This window comes from Taudactylus pleione, unplaced genomic scaffold (genome assembly GCF_031769625.1).
Source record: "Taudactylus pleione unplaced genomic scaffold, aTauple2 ptg000236l, whole genome shotgun sequence".
NCBI lineage: Eukaryota > Metazoa > Chordata > Amphibia > Anura > Myobatrachidae > Taudactylus > Taudactylus pleione.
This window is the reverse complement of record NW_028284638.1, coordinates 6,904,128-6,930,039: the sequence shown is the minus strand read 5'-3', so window position 1 is coordinate 6,930,039 and position 25,912 is coordinate 6,904,128. Positions and strand designations below refer to the sequence as shown.

Sequence of the window (25,912 nt, the reverse complement as noted above, 5' to 3'; positions counted from 1 at the left end):
GGAGGCTATTTAAATAATCAATGTGGGAAATAATCAGACTGATTCTTTGTAGGGAGCAAAGCGAAAAAGAGCAAGTACAGGTTGAGTCTCCCATATCCAAATATTCCGAAATACAGAATATTCCGAAATACGGAATAATTTTGGCATGACTGAGATAATGAAACCTTTGAATTTTTGATGGTTCAATGTGCACAAACTTTGTCTAAGGCACAAATTATTAAAAATATTGTATAAATTCACCTTCAAGCTCTGCGTATAAGGTGTATATGAAACAAATGAATTTAATTTCTGTACATAAACTTTGCTTGGACCACAAAATTATTGAAAATATTGTATAAAATTACCTGCAGGCTGTGTGTATAAGGTGTATATAATACATAAATGCATTCTGTGTGTATATTTGGGTCCTATGCCCAAGATATTTCATTATAATATGCAAATATTCCAAAATACGGAATATTCCGTTATCCAAAATACCCCTGGTCCCAAGCATTTTGGATATGGGAGACTCAACCTGTACAGTAATTTTGTACCTTTGTAAAACCATGTTGCCCTGCAGGTGGGGCAGATGTTAGTATATGCAGAGAGATTTAGATTTGGGAGGGGCGTGTCCAAACTCAAATCTAAATTATAGTGTAAAATTAAAACTCTCCTGAATTTGTGTGCTACATGCAACAGCAAATTTACCTTGCATGCAAACAATTAAATGTATTTGACCCCATACATTGTAACATGGTTTGTTCCAGATACAAAGTTAGTTATTTTTTTTTATTTGCTTCCAGTAAAATAAATTCTGTATTCAAGTTTTTGCAGCATCTTGTGTGATACATGTGTGTATTCTGATGCGATGGGACGTGCAGAAAGTCTCCTAGTGGATAGCCGGCAAGGACCAGCGATGCGCGTGCACGCTGTGTCCTTGCCGATCCCGACTATCAAACATGCCGGTCAACCTGATGACGGTCGTCATGTTAATAGATAGGGAGGTCGGGCTCCTGTACTGAATACGTTCAGTGAACGTCTTTCAGTGCGGTGCCCGCACCTCAGCGACATGAAAGTCTGAACGCTAGACGTTCAGACTTTCATGTCGCTAAATGGATAGGCCCCTTAAGATGTATGTAACATGATTTGGATAGATTGAATGTGGGAAGCAAAGGGCAGTTCTGAGTCAAGGTACAGAACTTGAGGGATGAGGATGTGTTATTCTGTCAACATAAATACAAATGTTGGCTGGTGGGAATATTATTAGCTCTTTTTTACAAAATTGAGTTTGAGGTTGCAAGATGACATATAAGATGAAATGACAGAAAGACATGCAGTAACGCGGATTGTGAGAGATCTGTAGAGGATAGATAAATTTGGGTATTATCCTCATAGACATGATATTAAAATCTGAAGGAGCTTATTAAATTTTCCAAAATAGCCAGTATATGCACAGAAGGGTGGAGGAACTAGTACTGAGCCTTGTTGTACTCCAGGTGATAAAGGAAGTGGAGAGGAGGTGGATTCAGAGAAACAAATACAGAGGGGCCTATTCATTAACACATAAAATTCGATGGAGGTAATTAGGTTTAGAACGCGCATGGAGTTCTACCTAATTACAGGAGGAATTTATCATTCCTCCTCTCCATAACTATCTATTCCGAAAAGCTGTCATTTTTGCGATGACAGCTTTTCGGGAAATAGATAGTTTTCCATCACTACACTACACTACATTACCGCAGCTGTAATCCGTGCTGCGCATGCGCTGTTACATTCGTAAACCCAGCGCATGCACAGCACAACTTAGAGCTGCGGTAATTTTGTCTAAGGTCGACTGTGTCAACATACAAATGAACCGCACAGAAAATGCTTAACCCTTTCCCTGGTACCTAACCCTCCCCTTTGCAGCCTAACCCTCCGCCAAGTACCTAACCCTAATCCTTACCATAACAATCATGAAAACCATATATTTGACCTTTTTGTGTCGACCATTTACCTGACATCTTTTAACCATGTCGACCTTTTAACCCAGTCGACCTATTCACTGTCTACCTCCTGGTGTCTATCTATTGACTGTCTATCCAGTTATTGTCTATCTGCCATATGGATACCCATCTAAGCATGTCTAACCAAACTGTCTTGACAGACCATTTAGTGCTACAATTCCATTTGCTCAATTTATAAAGCCCAGAAAAAAAAGTATATATAATAAATGCACCTTATTGGCAAAAAAAACCTAGAATTGTAATGTGTAGTTTGTCAATAATAAAACATTTGCAGGGCAACATTAAACTTGACACGCCTCTTAAATCTAAGGATGTATCTGAACAAAAAGCTGGGTACACACAATATACAATCTTTAGTCCTATATATTATTCCACACTGATCAGAATGATATATCGTACACAACATACACTGTATATGCCCAATCCATCATTCATCACATCGCCCCATCTACTGTACTGCACGTCAGATGGGATGATGCTATGTATGATGTGGTGTACAGCGTGTAGTGTATTCACAAGCATGGATCCCTATTGCAATCGCAGCTGCAATTACGCACGCAGTTCTGCTGCAAAAACATGCTAATGTTTGCAACCGCTCAGCCTGCATACAGCATACTTGCCAACCATCCCTGATTGTCAGGGAGAGTCCCTGAAATAGTAGTAATCTCCCTGACTCTGTGAAGAGTCTAGCAATCTTCCTGATTGTGCCTTACCCCCAAGCTGTTATATATAAAAAAAAAATCAGAGATATATACAGTCAAATGGGATCATTATTATAATTTCCCTGCATTGTTTATAAGGCACAATGATCCCTATGGCTACATGCATTTTCTGATTAAAGTATCACTGTGTTTTCATCAACAAGTAGATCTTACTAACTGCTTTGAGGCTAATTTACATTTGGAGTCAATTTTATGGCACACCTCTCAAGGCCCCCATACATCAGAGATTGATTGCAGCAATCGTGCAATTTGCAATCGATTGTGTATAAAAATCTTTCCCTTTTTCAATCGATTGCAGAATTGCCACAATCGATTGAAAAAGGGAAAGATTGTTATACACAATCGATTGCAAATTGCACGATTGCTGCAATCAATCTCTGATGTATGGGGGCCTTTAGATGTAGCAATACACACCCACTTTACTGCCACACTCATAGGTGTTGCTTTCAGTCTCCCAGAAATGCTTTTTCAAAAGTAGGCAAGTATGGCATAGAGATACCCACTACCACTTTCTCACATTCGTAAGACCTCTCAGTCCTGCAAATACATCAGTAACATCGAGTAACATCAGCCCCTCACGCAGAATTACAGCAGGTCTGACTCAGAAATTGCAAATCTTGTCGCGTGCAACGGCATCAAATGGACAGGCGCGTCTGCGGTTATCCGACCACTCCCCCGTCACCACCCCCAAATGCTGACGTCCCGTCACTCACTCTGCTATGGCTTTCTATCTGCGTGCGTGATTGCAGTAGTATCGCTCACTCTTTACACCCGCACATTCAGAGACTGACACAATGGTGATTTTTATGCAGGTGGAGCGATTGTTTGCCATTGCGCATAAGTCACACTGCTCAAGACTGCGATTGTTTTGTGATTCCGCATGTATAGAGAACCCATTCGCAAAATGAGTGACAAGTAGTTTGCGGGAGTGGTCAGAAAAATGCAGGTGTGTCTGTTTAAATACTGTTATATGGGCGTGCATAAATTACCCATTGCGATCTCCTACGCAGTATGAGAACCCTCTGCGTGTCAGGAGAGCTGCAGTGTTTGCAACTGGTCCGACCTTCCGCAAGCGCAAGATGCCTGCTCGATGTTACCGATATTTATGCAGCTAAGCCACGTTGTACGCAAAAAAAAAGGCAGCAGTGGGCGTCCCTATGCTCGGGTGATCTTTTTAATTATCAGCATGTTTTCGCAGCTGCGTACCATGTGAAAACGCAGCTGCAATCGCATTAGTGTTCATCTCTGAATCAGGTCCTCTGTCGTGTTCTGGGATTTAGTACATATAGAATGTTACCAGCGTTAGAGACAGTTCATAACTATCCAGGTATATTATGTATACAAAAGGTGCACTGAAAGCAGTTGTGTATAAACACAAAAAAGAATACAATTTAATTCTGTATATGCAAAATTATTATTTAGCCTTCAAACATAGAACAAGAGAGGAGCTTTATATAAAGGAAGTTTATCTGAGGCAATCAATATACCATTGTGAAATAATAAAATATGCATTGTTTGTAGCAACATACTGAAACCATCCACTCGCAGATTTGCAATTCCGTCCTTGTAAATATGCAAATGTAGCAAGAGCTGTCTAACACCCCCTGCCGCATTTGCGATCACAGCACTACGATTGCAGGCTGGGATAATCATCGCGACCATTGGTGGACAGCGCTGGGCCACTAGCCAGCTAAGTAAGCCTCAGCTTATGCAGGTTGGCCGGCTTGCGATGGAGTCAGGGACTGAGCAGAGTCACGTCTGAGGCAGACAGAGAATGAGAGACAGCCTCCAATGAACCCATGAAGATGTCCTGATGCAGACACAGTAGTCAGGATGGAGGCTAAGCTATCAGGAATAAAAAAAAACACCATCGGAACACGATCAAATGATTTCTATTAGATGGAGGTAAACATTGGATTGCCACCATCAAATGGTAAAAACACTACAATCGGAACAAAAACATTGATGGATGAACGTTGAACCTGCAGATGTACTCCGGACACAAATCCTCCACCATAAAGTGCTCCCTCTCCAGTGTGATGTTCTCGCTCAGCCACACCCACTGTGAACAGGAGGCACCTCCCATGAAAGTCAGCACAGTTCTCGGACATGGGCACCACAGCGAGGAAGCTCAACAGTAAGACCAAGAAATACAAAATACAGGGTACATTGTGCAAAGAGGATATTGCTCATCGCCATGTTCAGCAGCTGGGGAGGGGTGCGCACAGAGGCTGCGGAAATATGCACAGGTTCTCCAGCCCCTGGACATGGTGCTGATAATGCTTACGGAAACTGCAATACAAATCTTTCATCCATGATCCTCCTACCCTTTCCAGCACATTTTGCAAGGCCTCAGCCAGCTGCAGGGCAGCAGAAGCGAGGGTTGTTGTAACACTGGTGAGATGCAGGGGGCAGGAGTGAGAAGCAGGAGGTTGTGGCGAGATGCAGGGGACTGGGATGACATGGAGTAGGTTGTTATAAGATGCAAGGGGCTGTGGAGAGATGAAATTGCTCCCGTGCGATGCCGTGGCAGGTCAATAGTACATAGTATAAAATAAAGTCCTCGGTAGGCGTCTGTCTGTTTGTTCAGGCTAATCTTGAGAACCATTGGATGGATTTTGATGCAGTTTTCACTATTCTATAGAGCATTTGTGGAGGTAGGTTTAGGTGTATGACACATTAATGTATGACAAAAGGGAGCCAAGCAGTGACGATTTTAGTGCAAGTCAATGAAAAAACGGGACATCCAAGCAGATTCTTGGGTTTTTGCTGCCTAAATCATTAAAGATATATCACAACAATGGACTTTATTTTATTCCATGTAGACTAGTGTCATCTACATAGGTAATCTTATAAGACCTTGATTTAAAAAGACTATCGCCGTAAATTAAAAATTTGCTTTTGTGGGAATGCGGAACTGGTCGCTAGTTTTAAATAAAGCAAAAACATAGAGTGTTGTCTAAAATCTTTGTATGCTTATCCCTCAATGGACAGTTATGCATTCCATTGGAACACACTTTAAAAAGAGGGGTCCATACGATCACGCAGGGGGGGATTTCTGAGTACCCAGAAACCCCTCTCCCCGCCGATCAGTAAATGTACTGCGGACCGCAGCGAGTCCGCACTACACAGTAACAAGCACAACGCTGCCGGGTAGTACACTCATACTACCCAGCGCCGGTGTGTTTGTTTTAGCAGCCAATGGCTGCTGCGCCCACTGCCGGAGCTTCCCCTTTCCGGCTCACGCAGTGGGCGATGAGAGAGATGTCATGACGTCTCTCCCATAGTGCAGAGCGGGCCAGGAGGATGGAGGAGGAGACATCGGCAGGCGCACATTTTTTTTGTGTGTCTTTGTAACATATATGTAAAGGACACTGCATAGGGGTGGGGGCACTGCATAGGGGGGACTACTACTGGGGGCACTATATAAGGGGCACTACTGGGGATACTGCATAGGGGGGGCACTGCATAAGGGTGACCACTACTGGGGGCACTATGTGAAGGCACTGTACAAGGGGCACTGCATAGGGGGACTACTACTGGGAGCACTGTATATGGGGCACTACTCGGGGCACTGCATAAGGGACACTAATGGGGGCACTGTATAAGGGGATCACCCCCCGTCACCACCCTCAAACGGTCGCTTCCTGTCAATCACTGTTTTAGGACTCTGCGTCTTATACGCATGTGCAGAATGCAAACATCGCTGGCTGCATGTGTGAACGCAGCCTTGTGATCCAACCTGAATTAGGTCCATAGACCCCAGGGTAACTACTCTTCAGAAAACCCCAAAACAATTACTCCCCAAATAGACATTGGATAATGCAGTCTTCAGTTGTGAAATATAAGGCGATTACAAGTCACTGAGGACTCCAAGTAGTATGTAAAACTACAAGGACACAAAAACCAAACTCCTTAAGCTGGGTTAAAATCTATATAATCATTGGGCCAGATTATTGTACAGGTGTATATGCAGGAGCGTTAGCTGATAAACGGCTTAAAACGCACCTGCAAACTGTAGGAACTAGAGGTCGCATCTTGTGTGTAGTTTAATAGTTAAGATGCGTAACCTCCTGATCCATTGTGTATACTGAGCTATAAATAGCTTAGTGTGTACAGGGGTCACACTGATCGGATAAATGTGAATCTGAGCATTTCTCTAATCAGACAAGTGGTCATAATTATGGGCCTGATCAAAAGTTTGGACGCAGTTCCGATATTTACGCTGTTGAGCAATAATCAGAAGACTGTGCATGCATCGCGAAGTTCCCTCTGTGATCGCGCACGCAGCCCTCCTGGGCTCGCAGAGTGATTGACATGAAGCCAGCGTTAGGGGGAAGTGACAGGGGAGTGGTCGTCCAAACACTGGCATGGTTGGGCTGTTTTAGGGGTGGGTAGCTTGAGGTGTCTGTGACACACTGTTTGTGGCTCCAGCGACTCACTCCAGCTGGCTATGCTGCATTATTATTTGGCTACTCAGGACTTCAACTATCGGTTGAACCTGCATGTGACGCAGCTGCGTTCCTGTGTGTGATGGTGCCTCTATACATTTGGAGGTGGGTGCTTTTGTACACAGATTCGCATCTCTGCAGCTTGCTAACTAGCAGCTGCGGTTGGAACTGCGTCCATCTCTCACTCAGGCTCTATTTGAATAAAGGTGTATGTAACCAGGGGCGTTTCTAGAGAGGAGGGGGCCCATGTGCAGTCTCCCTCACAGGCCTCCTCCTCTCAGTCCGGCGGCCGGCAGCACACTGAGCGCAGCGCTGCCAGCACCGCACTGATAGACTCTGGGCACTAGCGTGCCCAGTGTCTATAGCATATGCGCAGGTCACCGGGAAAATGGACGCGGCTGCCATTTTTCCTGTTTGCGCATGCGCAAAACGACGGGAAAATGGCTGCAGCGGCATTTTCCAGACATTTTACAGCGCTGACACCGGCACCGACGTGGGACTCCGGAGATCTAAGAATATATGGGTGCAAGTTGTGCGATGCGGGCCCCCTCTGTACCCAGGGACCCGTGTGAACCGCACACCCTGCACCCATTATAAATACGCCCCTGTGTCTAATCTATTATATACTCCTACTAATGTCAGTCTTCCTCAAGCACAGTGGTAGCTGGAGGGAGGCTCCGCCCCCTCCCAGCTGACAGCTTTCATTGGCTGCCTGACTTCCAGATAGCAAGTATGGTGAAGAGAGGCTCTATTTGGATGCACGGGAATGTTCCCTTCTGACAGCACCTGGTGCCGACAACTCCTCCCCAAGTGAAGGGAGTATGCATGAGATGTGAGAAAGACAGGAGGAAAAGGGATAGAGATGACACAGAGAGAGAAATATGCGGGGGGAGGGGGAACAGAGATGACAAAGAGAGACAGATCAGGGGGAACAGAGATGGGAAGATAAGGGAAAAAAACTCTTTGCAAACCCAGGTGCAATAGCTAGCGTCCCAAAATACTATAAAACATAAGTGTTTATTTTACAGTTAAATTAGAATTTTATTGCTATTGTGTTTTTACAGTTTAATAACAATTGTAGTAGTGAAAACCATTACAACAGAACAAACTGCCCACCTTATCTCACTGCCCCACACAAAAGGCTACCAACAATGAAATAATTTATACGTCCTTTTCTCAGGCACGCATATAGGAAGTGGAGATGGGAGAGATCAAATTATATGTCTGTGTTGTGTATATGTATATTTAGCCCCCAAAAATTGTTTATTTAATTTTTCAAAGTAAAGCTGTCACATGGGTAATCTGTGTATAAGGAGTGTGGCTGGAGTGGCACTTAGTACAAGAGTGGTCTTCCATGCATGAACCTTGACCTAAAATGTATCGCTATCTTCAGGGCCGTAACTAAGGTAGTGTGACCAGTGCCATGGCACAGGGCACCGCAGCGCAGGGGGCGCTGTTTGGGCCTGTCAATTTTCCTGTTTATTATCATTCTCACTTGTAGCTTACTCTTCTTTTATCCACAGTATCTCCTGGCCTCCCCTATCTCTTCCCTGGCCATTCCCCATGAGGCCTTGGCAATTTTTCAGGTGCACTATCTTATGTCCCTATTTAAAAAATGGGGGGAGGGGAGCGCCAATGCTCTCTCTGGCACAGGGCACCAAAAAGTCTACATTACGGCTGTAGCTATCTTTATTACCTTCTGACATGAGCGGTCAGTAACATATTATAAACCACGTATTACACAAATATTCACACTAATCAAGTATTATACAGATTTTATATGAGATTATACATATATACATGTCACTTATGTATTACATAGGGGGATGATGCATCGTGTACAGTAGAATATAAAGCTAAGAGAAGTCGACAAGGATTTCCTGACTGTATTCAGGTCATGGAACACTAATGTACCTTCAATGATCCTTGTAATCTATTCAGTACACATTATCCCAACTAATGCTACTATATAACACAAATACTAATAAAATGATACATTGAATGCCTTTAAATGCAATATAACTTGGATGTAAGATTGGGTATGTTCTGGAAGCACCGATCACGGACTGTGAAGTTCGTCTACACACAGTTATAAGTATAACACTGTCTAATGAGTAGTGTAAATACAAAGACTACTGATTTTTAAAATAATGATTATGAATAAACTTGTACAGATTCATTTTGAATTCATGGATAACAGAGTCCATCTTGCAGTCCCTGCGGACCTCGTCCATGGACACTCCTGTAATTCCTAGTAATATGGATTATTTTTAAACTTGTGCTTGTTTTGGATTTTATTTTTTTTCAAATCATATTTTAATTCCTTACAGGAACTGTAATTTTTGTGAATACCCTTTACAAAGCAAACTGTATGAATATTGATTTTGGTATGGGAAAATGATTAGAATTAGATACTATTTATATATAGCCATGTGTATCTAAAGATATCCAATATACAAAATAAAAGTAATTGCCCCTAATGGTCAAATACTGAAAATGATGGATATTTCTAGGGACAATAATTTACAGAGAAAACTCTTCAACTCTGTAATAACATCAGCTGTATTTTAAACTAAAAAAAGAGTATTCCGTGAAGAAGCCAGTAACCACAAATGTTAGAGACAAGCACAAAGCATCACAGTGTTGAATCCAGATCTGCGACCCTGGACAAGCTAAACATGTTTTAGTTTCTAACAAACTACAAGCACAACATACACTTATGAAGTACTGATACAATAAATTAGATACATGCAGATTTTTGACAATTGCCAAATGCTCTAATAATAACAATAATAATAAGGTTTTAAATACTTGGAGATGGGGCTGAGATACGTACAACTGAATCGCCTGTAGTTGATCAAAATTGCATATAATCTGCTACAGAGCAAGCACAGTGCAGAGAATTGCAAGGTCCATCTTGCGTGCAACTTTATACCAGCCCAATCATTTTAAACACAATACTTATTGTAATATGTAAATGAGTTATATTGAATATAAGAGTACAATAAACTAACATATTTACCGCTCCTGTATATAGATGCCTACTACTCTCTCAAGAGCATGTACAAAAAACACCCATAAGTAAAATATAAAACATTTATCACCCTTTTAATATATATCAGTCCGGTGCCTTCACAATGATAGCACACAGATGTCAGAAGGTGCGGCACTCAGACTTTCAATGAAGACTCGTAAGGATTATCACTGCTGACAGTGTTACACTGAAACATTGAATTTGACAATTATTGCTGTGTGAGTCATTATTGAAAGTTCTGCGCACTGCACCTTAATTATATATATATATATACACACACACAAATATATATATATATACAGTATATATACAGTCAGGTGCATAAATATTGGGACATTGACAGAATTTTCATATTTTGGCCTCCTTTCACCACCACAATGGCTTTGAAATGAAACAAACAAGATGTGCTTTAACTGCAGACTTTCAGATTTAATTTGAGGGTAATTACATCCAAATCAGGTGAACGGTGTAGGAATTACAACGGTTTCTATATGTGCCTCCCACTTTTTAAGGGGCTAAAAGTAATGGGACTATCAACTCAAAAGCTATTTCATGGACAGGTGTGGGCTATTCCCTCGTTATTTCATTATCAATTAAGCAGGTAAAAGGTCTGGAGATGATTCTAGGTGTGACATTTGCATTTGGAATCAGTTGCTGTCGACTCTCAATATGAGATCCAAAGAGCTGTCACTATCAGTGAATCAAGCCATCATTAGGCTGAAAAATCAAAACAAACCCATCAGAGAGATAGCAAAAAAACATTAGGTGTGGCCAAATCAACTGTTTGGAACATTCTTAAAAAGAAAGAACACACCGGAGAGCTCAGCAAAACCAAAAGACCCGGAAGACCACGGAAAACAACTGTGGTGGATAACAGAAGAATTATTTCCCTGGTGAAGAAAAACCCCTACACAACAGTTGGCCAAATTAAGAACACTCTCCAGGAGGTAGTTGTATATGTGTCAAAGTCAACAATCAAGAGAAGACTTCACAAGAGTGACTATAGAGGGTTCACCACAAGATGTAAACCATTGGTGAGCCACAAAAACAGGAAGACCAGATTAGAGTTTGCCAAACAACATCTAAAAAAGCCATTACAGTTCTGGAACAACATCCTATGGACAGATGAGACAAAGATCAACTTATACCAGAGTGATGGGAAGAGAAGAGTATGGAGAAGGAAAGGAACTGGTCATGATCCAAAACATACCACCTCATCAGTGAAGCATGGTGGTGGTAGTGTCATGGCGTGGGCATGTATAGCTGCCAATGGAACTGGTTCCCTTGTATTTATTGATGATGTGACTGCTGACAAAAGCAGCAGAATGAATTCTGAAGTGTTTCGGGCAATATTATATGCTCATATTCAGTCAAATGCTTCAGAACTCATTGGACGGCGCTTCACAGTGCAGATGGACAATGACCCGAAGCATACTGCGAAAGCAACCAAAGAGTTTTTTAAGGCTAAAAAGTGGAATATTATGCAATGGCCAAGTCAATCCAATGACCTGAATCCAATTGAGCATTCATTTCACTTGGTGAAAACAAAACTGAAGGGAAAATGCCCCAAAAACAAGCAGGAACTGAAGACATTTGCAGTAGAGGCCTGGCAGAGCATCACCAGGGATGAAACCCAGCATCTGGTGATGTCTATGCGTTCCAGACTTCAGGCTGTAATTGCCTGCAAAGGATTTGCAACAAAGTATTAAAAAGTGGAGTTAGATTTAGGATTGTTTAGTTTATATATATATATATATATATATATATATAGTTTATATATATATGTATATGTGTCCATTCTAGCACCCTGCACCTGTCACAACCCATGCAGTTCCTCAATCCTGCTTGGGGTGTCACTCTCTGCTCTGGTGCTTCTAGCACTCTTTGGTCTGTATCTCAGCAGTTTGTTGCATCAGCTGAGTGTGCTTGTAGTAGCAGCAGATCATAGAGTGACACCCCAAGCAGGAAAGAGGAACTGCCTGGGTTGTGACAGGTGCAGGGTGCTAAAATCAACACACAGAAAACCATGCCAATCGCCTTCATGGAGTAGGGCATTTACATACAGATTAGTTTTAGTTAATACGACATAAAGTATTAAGGGGTGAGGTACAGCTGAATTTTTTGGAAACGGTCATGTGGAGTTCATGAAAATGTTAATTTCAGCTTCGAAAATCATGTTTATTTATTAAGTAATAAGTTGTGGAATGACTGAGAACTCTTTATGTTGGAAAACCACCTGTGAGTGGGATGCATCTGGAAGTGAGTCATGGATCACTTCTGTAACTATTAATATATAAAGTTACCCCGTTCTATCTCCCACATCCAAATGTAGTGAGTTTTAACAATTTCTCACACGTTCAACTGAGTAACTATCTCAGCTTTAATGTTAGGTCTTACAAGTAGAACTGCCGGTCTATCACAGCATGTGACACACTAGGTAACGTCCAGTGATCGCAAATACACGCGATAGCGCGTATTTTACCCGAAAATTAGGACAGGGGACTTACTTTTGCAGAATGGGTGGGTCCCCAGGGACACGCTCTGCTATGACCAATCCCCTGGTTCCTGATTAAATGATTAAAGTCTCTCTGGCTCGGCTGCAGGAAGGACTACAAAAAGGAGGGGAAGCCAGCTCTTTGGTTCCTTGGCTTTCGTTGATGCAGCGGCCCCCAGTGTGAAGACTGTCCCAGCCCCGGCGTAAAGACTTCCTCGGCATGAAGACTGTCCCGGCCCCGGCGTGAAGACTGCGCATATGGCTGCACTCCCGACCTGGGTAAGCGGGTGAGGTTTGGTTGTGGTGCGGTGGCAGGTGGGGGTGAGTGGGTGGCATTTTGGTGTTGCGGCCGGTGTGCTGTGGGCATGAGTGGCAGACTGGTGCTGTGACGCGGGCAGGGGTTCTCCAGGTGTGAGCGCCTGACTGGTGCTGTGCTGCAGGCGGGGGTGCTTCAGAGGTGAGTGTGTACCTGGTGCTGTGCTGGGGGTGCTTCAGAGGTGAGTGGGTAACTGGTGCTGTGTTGGGGGTGCTTCAGAGGTGAGTGGGTAACTGGTGCTGTGTTGGGGGTGCTTCAGGGGTGAGTGGGTAACTGGTGTCGTGTTGGGGGTGCTTCAGGGGTGAGAGTGGGTAACTGGTGCTGTGTTGGGGGTGCTTCAGGGGTGAGTGGGTAACTGGTGCTGTGTTGGGGGTGCTTCAGGGGTGAGTGGGTAACTGGTGCTGTGTTGGGGGTGCTTCAGGGGTGAGTGGGTAACTGGTGTCGTGTTGGGGGTGCTTCAGGGGTGAGAGTGGGTAACTGGTGCTGTGTTGGGGGTGCTTCAGGGGTGAGTGGGTAACTGGTGCTGTGTTGGGGGTGCTTCAGGGGTGAGTGGGTAACTGGTGCTGTGTTGGGGGTGCTTCAGGGGTGAGTGGGTAACTGGTGCTGTGTTGGGGGTGCTTCAGGGGTGATTGGGTAACTGGTGCTGTGTTGGGGGTGCTTCAGGGGTGAGTGGGTAACTGGTGCTGTGTTGGGGGTGCTTCAGGGGTGAGTGGGTAACTGGTGCTGTGACGCGGGCAGGGGTTCTCCAGGTGTGAGCGCCTGACTGGTGCTGTGCTGCAGGCGGGGGTGCTTCAGAGGTGAGTGTGTACCTGGTGCTGTGCTGGGGGTGCTTCAGAGGTGAGTGGGTAACTGGTGCTGTGTTGGGGGTGCTTCAGGGGTGAGTGGGTAACTGGTGTCATGTTGGGGGTGCTTCAGGGGTGAGAGTGGGTAACTGGTGCTGTGTTGGGGGTGCTTCAGGGGTGAGTGGGTAACTGGTGCTGTGTTGGGGGTGCTTCAGGGGTGAGTGGGTAACTGGTGCTGTGTTGGGGGTGCTTCAGGGGTGAGTGGGTAACTGGTGCTGTGTTGGGGGTGCTTCAGGGGTGAGTGGGTAACTGGTGCTGTGCTGGGGGTGATTCAGGGATGAGTGGGTAACTGGTGCTGTGTAGGGGGAGCTTCAGGAGTGAGTGAGTAACTGGTGCCGTGTTGGGGGTGCTTCAGGGGTGAGTGTGTAACTGATGCTGTGTTAGGGGTGCTTCAGGGGTGAGTAACTGGTGCTGTACCGCAGGCGGGGGTGCTTTAGGGGTGAGTGGGTAACTGGTGCTGTACCGCAGGCGGGGGTGCTTCAGGGGTGAGTGGGTAACTGGTGCTGTTCCACGGGTGGGGGTGCTTTAGGGGTGAGTGTGTGACTGGGGCACACACTGGGGGTGGTGTTTCTGAGTTACCTAAAAAAAAACCCTACCCAGTAATCTATTGGCGCCGGTGACCATTTTTTATTTGAATTTTTAGTTAGACTGAGGTGCTCAGGAAGCTGTACCAGTAACACGGCTGCAGCTACCTGCCCCCTTATATCCACCACATCATAACTGAGAGGCTGGCTGAATCTAAGGGGAGGTGCAGTGGCAGCGCGTAGCTCCTCCATTTCCATGGGGCTTTGAGGGACCTGGTGACGCACAGACTCACCGCTTTTCACTCTGTCCCGATAGCCGCAGTTGTGAGTCTGCTTGCCGGATGGGGGGAGCGGTGTGTTTATTTGCGTGCATGTTTTTAAGTGAAGGGGCTGTGTGTGTGACCCTTGAGGGGGTCTGGATAAGTGTAGTGATGTGGGATCTTGTAAAGAAAAGAGGAAGATGTGTGAACACAGGATAGAGAGGGGCATGATAAACAGGGTGTAATAAATATTAAATGCAGAGGGGACTTTCAGGTTAGAGGGGGGCTGGGGGGTATGACAGACAGTGTGTGATATTACTTGCAGAGGAGAATGTCAGAAGGGAGGGGTGCTGGGGGCATAATAGGCAGAGCGTGATGAAATGTTACATGTCATGTAGAGGAGAATGTACGGATAGAGGGGGGCTGTTACACTGAGGGAGCTTTTTAGCTGTAATAAAGCTAAATGACGCTTTATGAAACTAATTAGTGTTCATTATTTCTTTCTGTATAGTTAGACCTTAATTCAGATGGGACCCAGAAAAATTCAGGTAGGACCCCAATTTTCTAAAGTGACGGATCTTGGGACCCACATTTTTTGTGGCTCAGCGCGATCACTGATGTCTATAATGTAGTGGTAGCCAAAATGTTAGCTATATCAATAATGATAACAAAATCCCAATAAAAAGAGAATTATATATACTCATTTCTTTAATACACAAAAAATAAAAAACCCACAGCATTTAACCACAAAGGCTTCTCTGCAAATCATATTTAGTTACCTAGCCTTTGTATATTAGCTTGAGACTGGAGCAGACCTATGTGCAGGGTTTTTTAAATTCCCCTAAGGATCCAATACAGATCATCTACAATGTAAGTATGTCCATGAAAATATTTAGTCAGTCACTGCCCTTAAAAAATTCTCCATACTCAAAAATCTCAAGCAAGAGATAGGTGGGGGAAAACATTGGCCCTGATTCAGAGCCGGACGCTCTGACCAGAGCGCTCGCTCTGAATCAGGGCCCACCTCCATTAATATGGAGCGTCCTCCTGGACGCTCGTATAGCTGTGGGTCACCACCCACAGCATATACGAGCGTGCAAAATGATGGTTGCGATGGTCTTGACCATCGGAACTGCGAGTAAAAGCCTGCGGTTGGGTTTTTCAACCGCAAGGCCAGGAGTGATTTTGGCTCTATCAGAGCCAAAATCACTCCCACTGACATCACTAGTGATGTCAGTGGGGCCGGCTTCAGACGGTAGGCGTTCCCTTGGGAACGCCTCCGTCTGGCAGGCACGCCTACCAAAGGGGGCGTGCTGTCAGTCACCATCGACAGCACGCCCCCTTTGATGAGACACTCCGAGCGAAGGAAAGTCCCTCCGTTGTGCGCATGCGCAGTGGGGAACATCGACCCACTTGCGAGCGTACTGCCGCTCGCGAGTGGGTCTGAATGATCCCCATTGTACGAAATATGTAACTTAAATGGATTGTCTATATTTTGAATAATCCTAACATGTCCCTCACATATAGCAAAAATGGGCATCTCCCCTGAGCTCCCCTCCCTGTTATATGAAGTCAAAAGGCGACTCTTGCTTTGGCTTTTGGCATTGGAAAACTCATTACTTGAAAATACTTCTATAGATGCTCTTACATTAAGCTGTAATGAATACCTCTGGATGACCTCCAGTATGCTCGTTTTCCCTGCAGTGAAAATGAGGACTATTTAGAAGAACATGCAGCTCTTGGATTCGAGTACCTGGTAAGACATTGGGAGACCAAAAGCCAGCTATTTGCTTTATATGCATGCAGGAGTGTAACAAGAACTTCAAGAGAACCACAGGAAATTTTTAAAGAGGCCAGCAATTTGTCTCCCCTCACTATCAAGCTGGCCACATGGCCATCTCCTGTTCGTCTATAACTGCACTCACTCTGCACTTCATGCTTAGAAAGAAAACGCAAACAGGACAGTTTCTTTATGTCTTCTTCTTCAGAATTGATCACTGCAATGTCAGTGTCATTAAACTTCCTGCTGAGTGAGGACAACAGAGGGGAGCTGGGCCTGGAGTAGCACAGGTGAGGTAACAGTTAATACCCCAATAGCTACACCTCTGTGTGCATGGCACTTTTGATTATGGAAGAAATGTTCTAATTCAAATGAGCCTTAACCTTAACTCCTCTATTAGCCTTATCTATCTGTCAATAATTAGCACAAAAATGTTCTATTTATCAGCAAACTCTTCAATAACTTCACTATTCAGTTCTCCGCTATAGTCCACATTACTTACATTTGAAAAAAAGCTTATTATGCCTATGAATATTCATTACAGAATTGTATCAGACAATGTCATTGTACCAGTGGATTTGAAAGTGAATTATTGACTATTAAAATAAATTTACTGACTTTAGATTTTAAATAAATTTAGAAGAAACACATTCATATTTTACACATATTTATAGCTACTGTAAACTTCAGACTGCTTATCTGGCTTGCTATACATAGCATCCCGCTTAGGAGGGCTTAAATAATTCAGGTGATGACACTGAACAGTTGGCGAATGCCACCTTCTACAGAAGGCAATTATGCTTACACTATTGAATGCATCTCTGACTAATTGATTAAAAAATTAGGGGTCAGGGCGAGCGAACTCCAAAGAAAAATAAATATTAAGGGGTGGAGATATATATACACATGAATAGGTACGACTCCCCGCACGTACAGCTAGCAGGTGCAGTGTATGCTGTATAACAGTGTGCTAAGGTAAGGTAACAGCTGTACTTCAACACAGAACACCCCGATTATGTGATCACTGGGCTTTTTAGTGAATGTAGAAGAATACCTCTGCCTGCTGTTATAGAATGTTGGGCCTCAAAGCTCTATAAAGCTCTAAAGGAGACCTGCTAAAATATAAATACACAGTGGACATCTTCCATGCACCAGGATACACTTTTAGTCAGTATGGTGATGTGGAATTGTCCATTCTGTGTGTGAATATATACATTGTATGTACTAAAAGATAAGTACACAGTGGACATCTTCCATGCATCAGGATACACTTTTAGTCAGTATGGTGATGTGGAATTGTCCATTCTGTGTGTGCAAATATACATTGTATGTACTAAAAGATAAGTACACAGTGGACATTTTCCATGCACCAGGATACCCTTTTAGTCAGTATGGTGATGTGGAATTGTCCATTCTGTGTGTGAATATATGCATGCACACACACAAAAAAAATAAAGACGTATATTTTTTTCATCCATTTGAAAAGCTTTGCATATTTTTATTGCGCCATTTCTGAAAATATTTTCCACCCCATACCAATTAAAGTCATACTTTTGCCTTGTTACTCTCCAGTTCTTGATATAAAAATCATAAAAGGACCTCCGGTAATTGTGCCACTGGCAAAACACGCGAGTCAAGATGAGACATTTCCCTACCCTCCAACATGACCCGTTCCATTAGGTACAGAATGCTCTGCTCCTGGACTTACCACCTAATTATTGATTGTAGCCACCTGTGTTGAACTAGGTGATTGATGAGACAGGTGTTTCACCTCAGGTGGCTGCAATCATCAATTAAGAAGGAAGTCCAGAAGCAGAGCATTTTGTACCTAATGGAACGGGTCATGTTGGAGGGTCTGCATTTCCGTGCTGTGAGCTTAAGGAGGACGTTCATTTTTAGAAATAAATGCCTTTTGCAAGAAATGATCGCTAAATGTTTGGCTGGAAGTAATGTTCCATATGTTTATTGCTGTGATTTGATTTGAGAAAAGTCACATGGTGTAACTACTTGAGGAAAGGTGTATGTGGACACACACACAACTTGGCCTGTCCAGCTTTAACTAAACAAAATGATTCTTTTTCTCAGAGTGAAAGGACCCTCTCACAATAGGCATTTAGCACAGCACTTACATGCAGTAATCACAGTGTCTTTCGATATATATATATATATATATATATATATATATATAATCATACTTGCCAACTCTCCCTCATTGTCAGGGAGACTCCCTAAAATAGTAGCAATCTCCCTGTCTCCCTGAAGAGTCTAGTAATCTCCCTTATTTCATCCTTACCCCCATTATGAAGCTGTTATATTAAAAAACAGAGATATATACATTCAAATGGGATCATTAGTGTCATTTCCTTGCATTGGTTATTATAAGGCACAATGATCCCTATGAATTTCTGAAAAGTATCAGTGTGTTTTCATCAACAAACAGATCTTACTAACTGCTTTTGGGCTGGTTTACATTTGGATGTAAGTCAGGTTTAGGACACGCCTCTCAGATGTAGCAGTACACGCCCACTGTAACACGCGCTCATAGGTGCTGCTTTCACAATCTCCCTGAAATGCTCTTTCAAAAGTAGGCAAGTATGATATATATATATATACACACACACGCGGCAAGTATGATATATATATATACACACACACGCGGCAAGTATGATATATATATATATACACACACACGCGGCAAGTATGATATATATATATACACACACACACACATGCGGCAAGTATGATATATATATACACACACACGCGGCAAGTATGCAATAATGTTAAAAATAAAAAAATTTTTTTTTCAGGGAAACGCATTTTAAGGATAAATAGATTACTGGACCATCTCTCAGCAACCATAGGGGAAATGTTTTACGCTTTTGAGAGAGATAAAGTGGATGAAGAAAGTACCAACCAATCAGCTGCTAACTTAAATTTTTCAAACACAGCCTGTAAAATGACACTTAGGATCTGACTGTTTAGTACTTTATCTCTCTCCACTTTATCGCTTTCCAAGGCTTAGTACATGTCCTAAACGTCTTGAGACGCCTGCTTACACTTGCTTCACACACATCCTTTCTTCACATGGGGCTTGATTCTGTGTTGAACGCAGGCTTTCGTGTGTGTATCTTTTGGCGGTCGCACATCTGCAACTTTGTGCCAATACTGCTACAAGCCTTTCCCTTGTGTTCATCGTGCAGCTGAATGTGCAAGGACTGAGACGCTCACTTGTGTCTCCATACACTGAAATCGTCCTTGGTGTGTCTTCACCATCGAAGCTTGCAGCAGTTCAATGCTAGGTGAAGATTCACCCTCTGAGCATGGCCTCTGATGTGAGTAATGAAGCGTCTGTGTACACAAACACTTCAGCAACAAGCCAGCGATACACCCATAACACACCCATAAGACAGACCATCCCAGTGTGTCTGAATAGCCACCTCCCAGTCACCGCACAGGAATGTCCACTATACATTTTCAATACACTTTTCCGTTTGTGCATCTGAAACTGCAACTCAGCAAGGACAATCAAGAAGCATGCCCAGTGTGACATGGATGCATGTGTTGTAAAAAAATCTATCAACTACGTCCGACATTGACATAGCTGCAACTCGGAAACAGGCTCATAGTCTATTGGGCTCTCTTCAGTCCACTTTTTGTTACCAATACTCCAGAAAGACAGCACTAATGATAGTCAATGATTTGATCACTACTAAGGGCCAGATTCAATTACCCGCGGACTTGTATCTCACGGGTCGAGTGGCTGTGGTTATTCAAATGCAGCCCATGGTAAGCCTGCAGGCTGCACCTGCCTCTGGCTTGTAATTGAAGAGCTCAATGCATTAAAGCCTAAAGCTACAAGTCTGCAGTAAGCACTGTGGCCAATTTATTCAGGCCCTACATCTAAAAGACACTACTTGCTTCCACCATCAATGGTGTCATCAGTGCTTTACATTGAGTTCATGAAACCATAGATGGAAAACCATAAATGGTTTGAATCATCGATGAGCATCAGTTGCTTGTCATCTCTACCATGGGACACGGTTGGCAAAGGGCAAATCAGGGAAGGGCACATGGTTAAGCGCCATTCCCCCTCTGCCATCGATTGCAGAGAACTATCTGACCTCATCGTTGGCAGACCATTGATGGTCTATAACAAGTATATTCAACATTCGGCCTTCCAGCTGATGTGGAACTACACATCCTGGCATACCCTGCTACAGTTGTGCTTTTAGGACATGCTAAAATTGTGGCTGGCCATGCTGGGATGTGTAGTTCTTCAACAGTTGGAGGGCCACATGTTGAATACTCCAGGATTATGACCATCCCTATACTGTATTTCACATTCTTAACTACTCACTTCTGATAAAAAAGGGGTCTATTTACTAAGCCTTGGATGGAGATAAAGTGGATAGAGATAAAGTACCAGCCAATCAGCTCCTAACTGTAAGTTTTCAAATACAGCCTGTGACATGGCAGTTAGGAGCTGATTGGCTGGTACTTTATCTCCATTCACTTTATCTCCATCCAAGGCTTAGTAAATAGACCCCAAAGTCTGTATTCACTGAGCCTTAAGGACACTGTCATATTTTGGTTCTCATCCAACTTATAAAATATTTTTTTCAGTGTTCATGTCTCTGTGTTCACACCACCTCTATTAGTTGTAGTACAACAAGGCTAGGTCCTATTCCCTCTGCTTTTCTCTCTCTCTCTCTCTCTCTACCATGTCTCTTGCAGCTGACACATCAGATCTTTCACCATTTGTTTTGTTCAGAATTACTAAATGTCTGTCTGCCATTGATTGTCTTGGATGTAATCTCACCTCAATCTTTCAAAACCAGAACTAAAAATCTTCCAGCCAATAGTAGCTACTTACTTGAACGCATGAGCAACCTGACCCTACTCACAAAGCTCACTGCCTTGGTGTCATCCTTGACTCAGAACTGTCCATTTGTTCAAATCCTGTTACATATCCAAAACTGTTATTCGTGCCCTTGAAATAAATTGTATTTACTACTGCAATTCCCTTTATGCTGTTCTTTCACTAACCAACTTTCATCCCTACAAACTATATGAAATAATAATAATAATAATAATAATTTTATTTATAGGACTGTAGATTCTTTACAGATACCATGGACCTAAAACAGAAGTTTAGATTTTCATACAATATAGAAACCATGAACATAATACAGAGGTTTAGAATTACATAAATAGTGAGACCATGAATATAATACAAAGGTGGGGCAGCCATTTTGGGTCATCAGTTCCAAGGATTATTCATCTTACCCACAAAGGATCCAGATGTGGCAGACATTTAGGCGCACTACATTACACTGGAGAGAGTAGGCAATGCCTGGAAGAGATGACACAAAATAGGGGATATAAAAATACTAGGTGAGATAAACAATTCTTATAAAATCATCAGAACTATGCATTATTCATCCTACACAAGACAGGACCAGGTAAGGCATCCATCTTGAGAGCAATACATAGCTTACAATGTGTGAGATAAGCAAAACACGGAAATAAGACATACAAAAGGTAAAAATGAAAAGCAACGGGATACACACTTCAGAAATATTTCTGCATGTTGTTCATCCTGCTCTTGACTAAGTACTAGGCGAAGCAGCCATATAGGGCATATACATTGGTTATAGAAGGCAACATTCTTACAGATTCTTAGCAGTGTAATATTATAGTTAAAAAACAAGCAAACAAAAAAAAGTACAGTAGAATGAAGTGGGCATACAGGGTTATTTGGATTGGGAAGAAGGGGGACAGGGGAATGATGGTAGAGAAGGGGGTCTGTAAAGAAGCAGTATGTAGAGGTATAGGGAGAAGTTCAATTAGCCATTGTAATTTACTGCAGGCTAATTAATCCTCCGGGGCTATTCAATCAGCCCTGAAGTGAGGCCGCCGGCAGCATTTATCTGGGATTTGTTTTTAATCACCAATGCACAGGCAGTGAAAAAAATCCCCAATAACTAAGTGGTTAAAGGGTGCCCTGTTAACGTGCGAATCGGTGAACTTTTCACAGATTCTGTGCGTTAATGCCCATTAACCCATGTTAATACACGTTAACACATCAATTTAATGGACATTAACAAAAGTTTTGGGTGAAAAAGGGATCCTAATTGAATAGGCTACTTCCCTTTATAACCCCCGATAAGTTATCAGGGCTAGTTGAATTCCCCCCATAGAAGTTAGAAGAACATGGTAAAATAGATTAATAACAGAGGTGCCATACCACAAAATGAGCCTCTTGAATGACAGCCCAAAGCCTATTTGAAAACCTTTAAAGTTATGGCGTCAAATAGTATATACTGTATTAGTTAGTACAGGGGGGTTGAGCACGGGATCTCGGTGGTCAGGATGCCGGCGGTCAGAATACCGTCAGCAGCATCTAAACAGTCAGAGTCCCTACAGAAATTTGTAAGTATCCTAACCTTAACACTCCCCCTAACCAGCTTTTCCCACTGCCTAACCGTAACCACCCCGCATCCTAACCCTAACACTTCCCCTAGTGCCTAACCCCAAACAGTGGGATGCCAACTACATCCCAATACAGGGGGAGGGTGTGTTTGATCAATATGTTCTGCAATCTAATTTACAGAAAGTGTTACATTGAAGATAGGACCACAGATGCAGACAAAGTTTCATGGTGTGTGTGAAAAGTGGAACCAGAGAGAAATTAAAACATCAGATATATAAGATGAAAATGGTTTTACCAGTAAAAAAAAGGAGAGATCGGATGCAAACGCAGCAGCTATACTAATTGTTTTTGTTTTTCTACTACTGCTCTGCTCTGTCACTCATTACATTGGTTGCCTGCACTACTTTTGCTAATATACAAAGCCAGTTACAACTATGCAAACACCACTTCTCTAGTCACACAAAATTACTTGACCCCTCCACTCAGCACAAGATATGCAGTTCACACTAAAGCCCTGTACACACTGGGCGATATACATACATATATACATATTATATATATATATATATATATATATATATATATACATACATGTATATAGAAGAATGGAGGGCACTCAACAGGTCTCAGCAAAATGTATAAAGCAGACCAGATGAAGCCGGTAGTATATTCCAACGTTTCAGCGATCCAACGCTTTTATCAAGACATGCAAAGCGTTGGATCACTTGAAATGTTGGAATATACTACCAGCTCCGTCTGGTCTGCTTTATAAATTTTGCTGAGACCTGTTGAGTGCCCTCCGTTCTTCTATATACATGTGCATTTTTCTAGGATTGGAACCCAGGCAAATTGTGTTTCCATACTGGCGAGTGCCGGACCTTCTGTATTATCTCTCTCTCTCTCTATTATATATATACTGTATATATATATATATATATATATATATATATAATTATTATAATTATGATAGCATTGAAATTACCCCTAGTGATGGTGAGGCCGGACACCCCCATTACAGACCTTGTTGACATACAGATTTTTACAACTTACATTGGCAAGCTTTTAAAATGGTGTGTATTTGATAGGGAAAAGAAGATTGAAAAAAAATTACACCAAAAATGTACTTTCCCATAGTTAAATATTGCACTAGGGTTACATTGTTTATTTTTTAAGGGCACCAGCCTGGAGGACACCCCTAGTCAAGGACAATATTTGTTTAAAATGTGTTGGTAAGGCGCACCAGATGTTATGTTTCGATTCTTAAATTAACACCATTTTCAGGGGTGACATAATTTGAGAAAACTACATGAAAATTTTTTATTTATGTAGATACCGGTTGTCTATGCATTTTGCATCAGTGTAGGAATCCATGGAAGCAGATACCAAACAAAGTGCAGTTCTCTTTTCCTAGGTCCTTATATGTGATTTACAATGACAGGGAAAATGATATAAAAGAACTTCACCCAACTTAAAATTTCCTGGGTAAACTCTGCAACAAGCAAATGGGATCTAAATTTTAATGTAGACTATTGTTAATATTTATGATATATCCAGCCCAGAGGCGCTTTAAAAGAGGGGGTCCGTGTGCAGGCTCCGATCGGGCCTCCCCCTCCAGCGGTGCAGTAAACTCTGGCATTGTGCCAGAGAATACTGCGCATGCATGAATCACCGGGGAAATGGCCGAGGTGGCCATTTTCCCACTGATTTCTGCAGCGGTGCAGCCAGGGTGGTGGATAGATCCCCTTCTGTAGATGTACCCTGACGTCATCAGTTACTGTCAAATGTAATTCCCTACTATCCACGTGGACATAGAGGGGGAAAATAATCCTGTGGCGAGCAAAGCGAGTCACCATACCCAAAGCGCGACAAGCGAATCGTGGCGTGCTAAGTGAGCCCGTGAGGGGACAAGTTTCCTCTTTTGGTGGCCTTTATGGGCATGGAACCGCACTTCCGTATTCAAACATTGAGCTATAGATACAGTATATCAATTCAATGTATCACTTAGCTAAATAATATATAGTAGTTGATATTCTGAAATGTTTATACTTAACCAAATCTATCATGACATTTGAAATATCTCTTTCCATAAAGAAGATAACGGGGAGAAATATTCTACCACTATCTATTTAACAATGTTAAAGCAGAAGGCAAATTAACACTGGCCATTTCATTATACTTTCATGCTTCATATATGATTATTTACATTTTGTTTAAAGACAGCTAGATTTACCAACTAGCCTTGTCTCTTAAATAGTTTACCATGTATGTAACGTAACATTGTGTCTTTGAATATATTTATTACCTTGCTTTTGTGTGTAAATGTCTTCTTTCCCAATGCTGTTAAATTTAACATAGTACTGTACCTCTTGAATACATCTGAGAAATTTCAAAACTCTCATAAAAGCAGAAGGCTGCAGGCTGAGTGACTTTATAAACAGAAACATCGCTATGACTTTTAATATATTTTTTAGTTTATAATAGGGGGCACATTTCCTTATAAAATATTACTTGTTCTGGATGACCCTCAAATCCAGGAACTGTTGATTCTGTCAGAAAAACTATGGAAATATTTCTACATGAGACAGACCTTGGGGTTCTGTTTAGGTAAAGTGCTTTTTTTTTAACCTAACTGGGTTACTATTATTATTATTACCTTTTATTTATATGGCACCAAAAGTGTTCAGCAGTGCCTTAAAAAGTAAATAAACAAATAACTGAACAAGAAACCAGTGACTTACTGTACAATACAATGCAGGACAAGGACATGGATTATACACATTGTTGAATAAGCAGCTGGGCGAAGTGTTAGGTGCCCTTGTCAGGAGTAAGGAGTAGATGAAAGTTTAAGTAAGGGGAAGCACATGAGGGAAGAGGGCCCTGCTCATGAGAGCTTACATTCTAAAGGGAAGGGGCAAACAAACAGGCGTGACAAAGATGGGGTAGATAGGGCGAAAGGAGCAAGTAGCAGCCGGTTAGAAAGAGAGCTGGAAGGCTTTGATGAAGTAGTGGGTCTTGAGAGCCCGTTTGAAGATTTGTAGAGAGATGGAGAGTCTGATAGGGAGAGGGAG

General features: G+C 42.6%; 1 protein-coding gene across 2 annotated transcripts in view; it reads right to left on the bottom strand.

Moving 5' to 3' along the window:
• CXXC4 (CXXC finger protein 4) overlaps positions 1-25,912 on the bottom strand; it is a 160,270-nt gene that overhangs the window by 97,853 nt on the left and 36,505 nt on the right. The window contains exon 3 of one of the 2 annotated variants that reach the window (XM_088479491.1): positions 21,698-21,764. The exons of the other annotated variant lie outside the window; for it this stretch is intronic. Coding sequence (XP_088335617.1) covers positions 21,735-21,764 — 30 coding nt within the window. The 3' untranslated portion in view covers positions 21,698-21,734. The remainder of the gene's footprint in view (positions 1-21,697; positions 21,765-25,912) is intronic. 2 annotated transcript variants of the gene reach the window in all.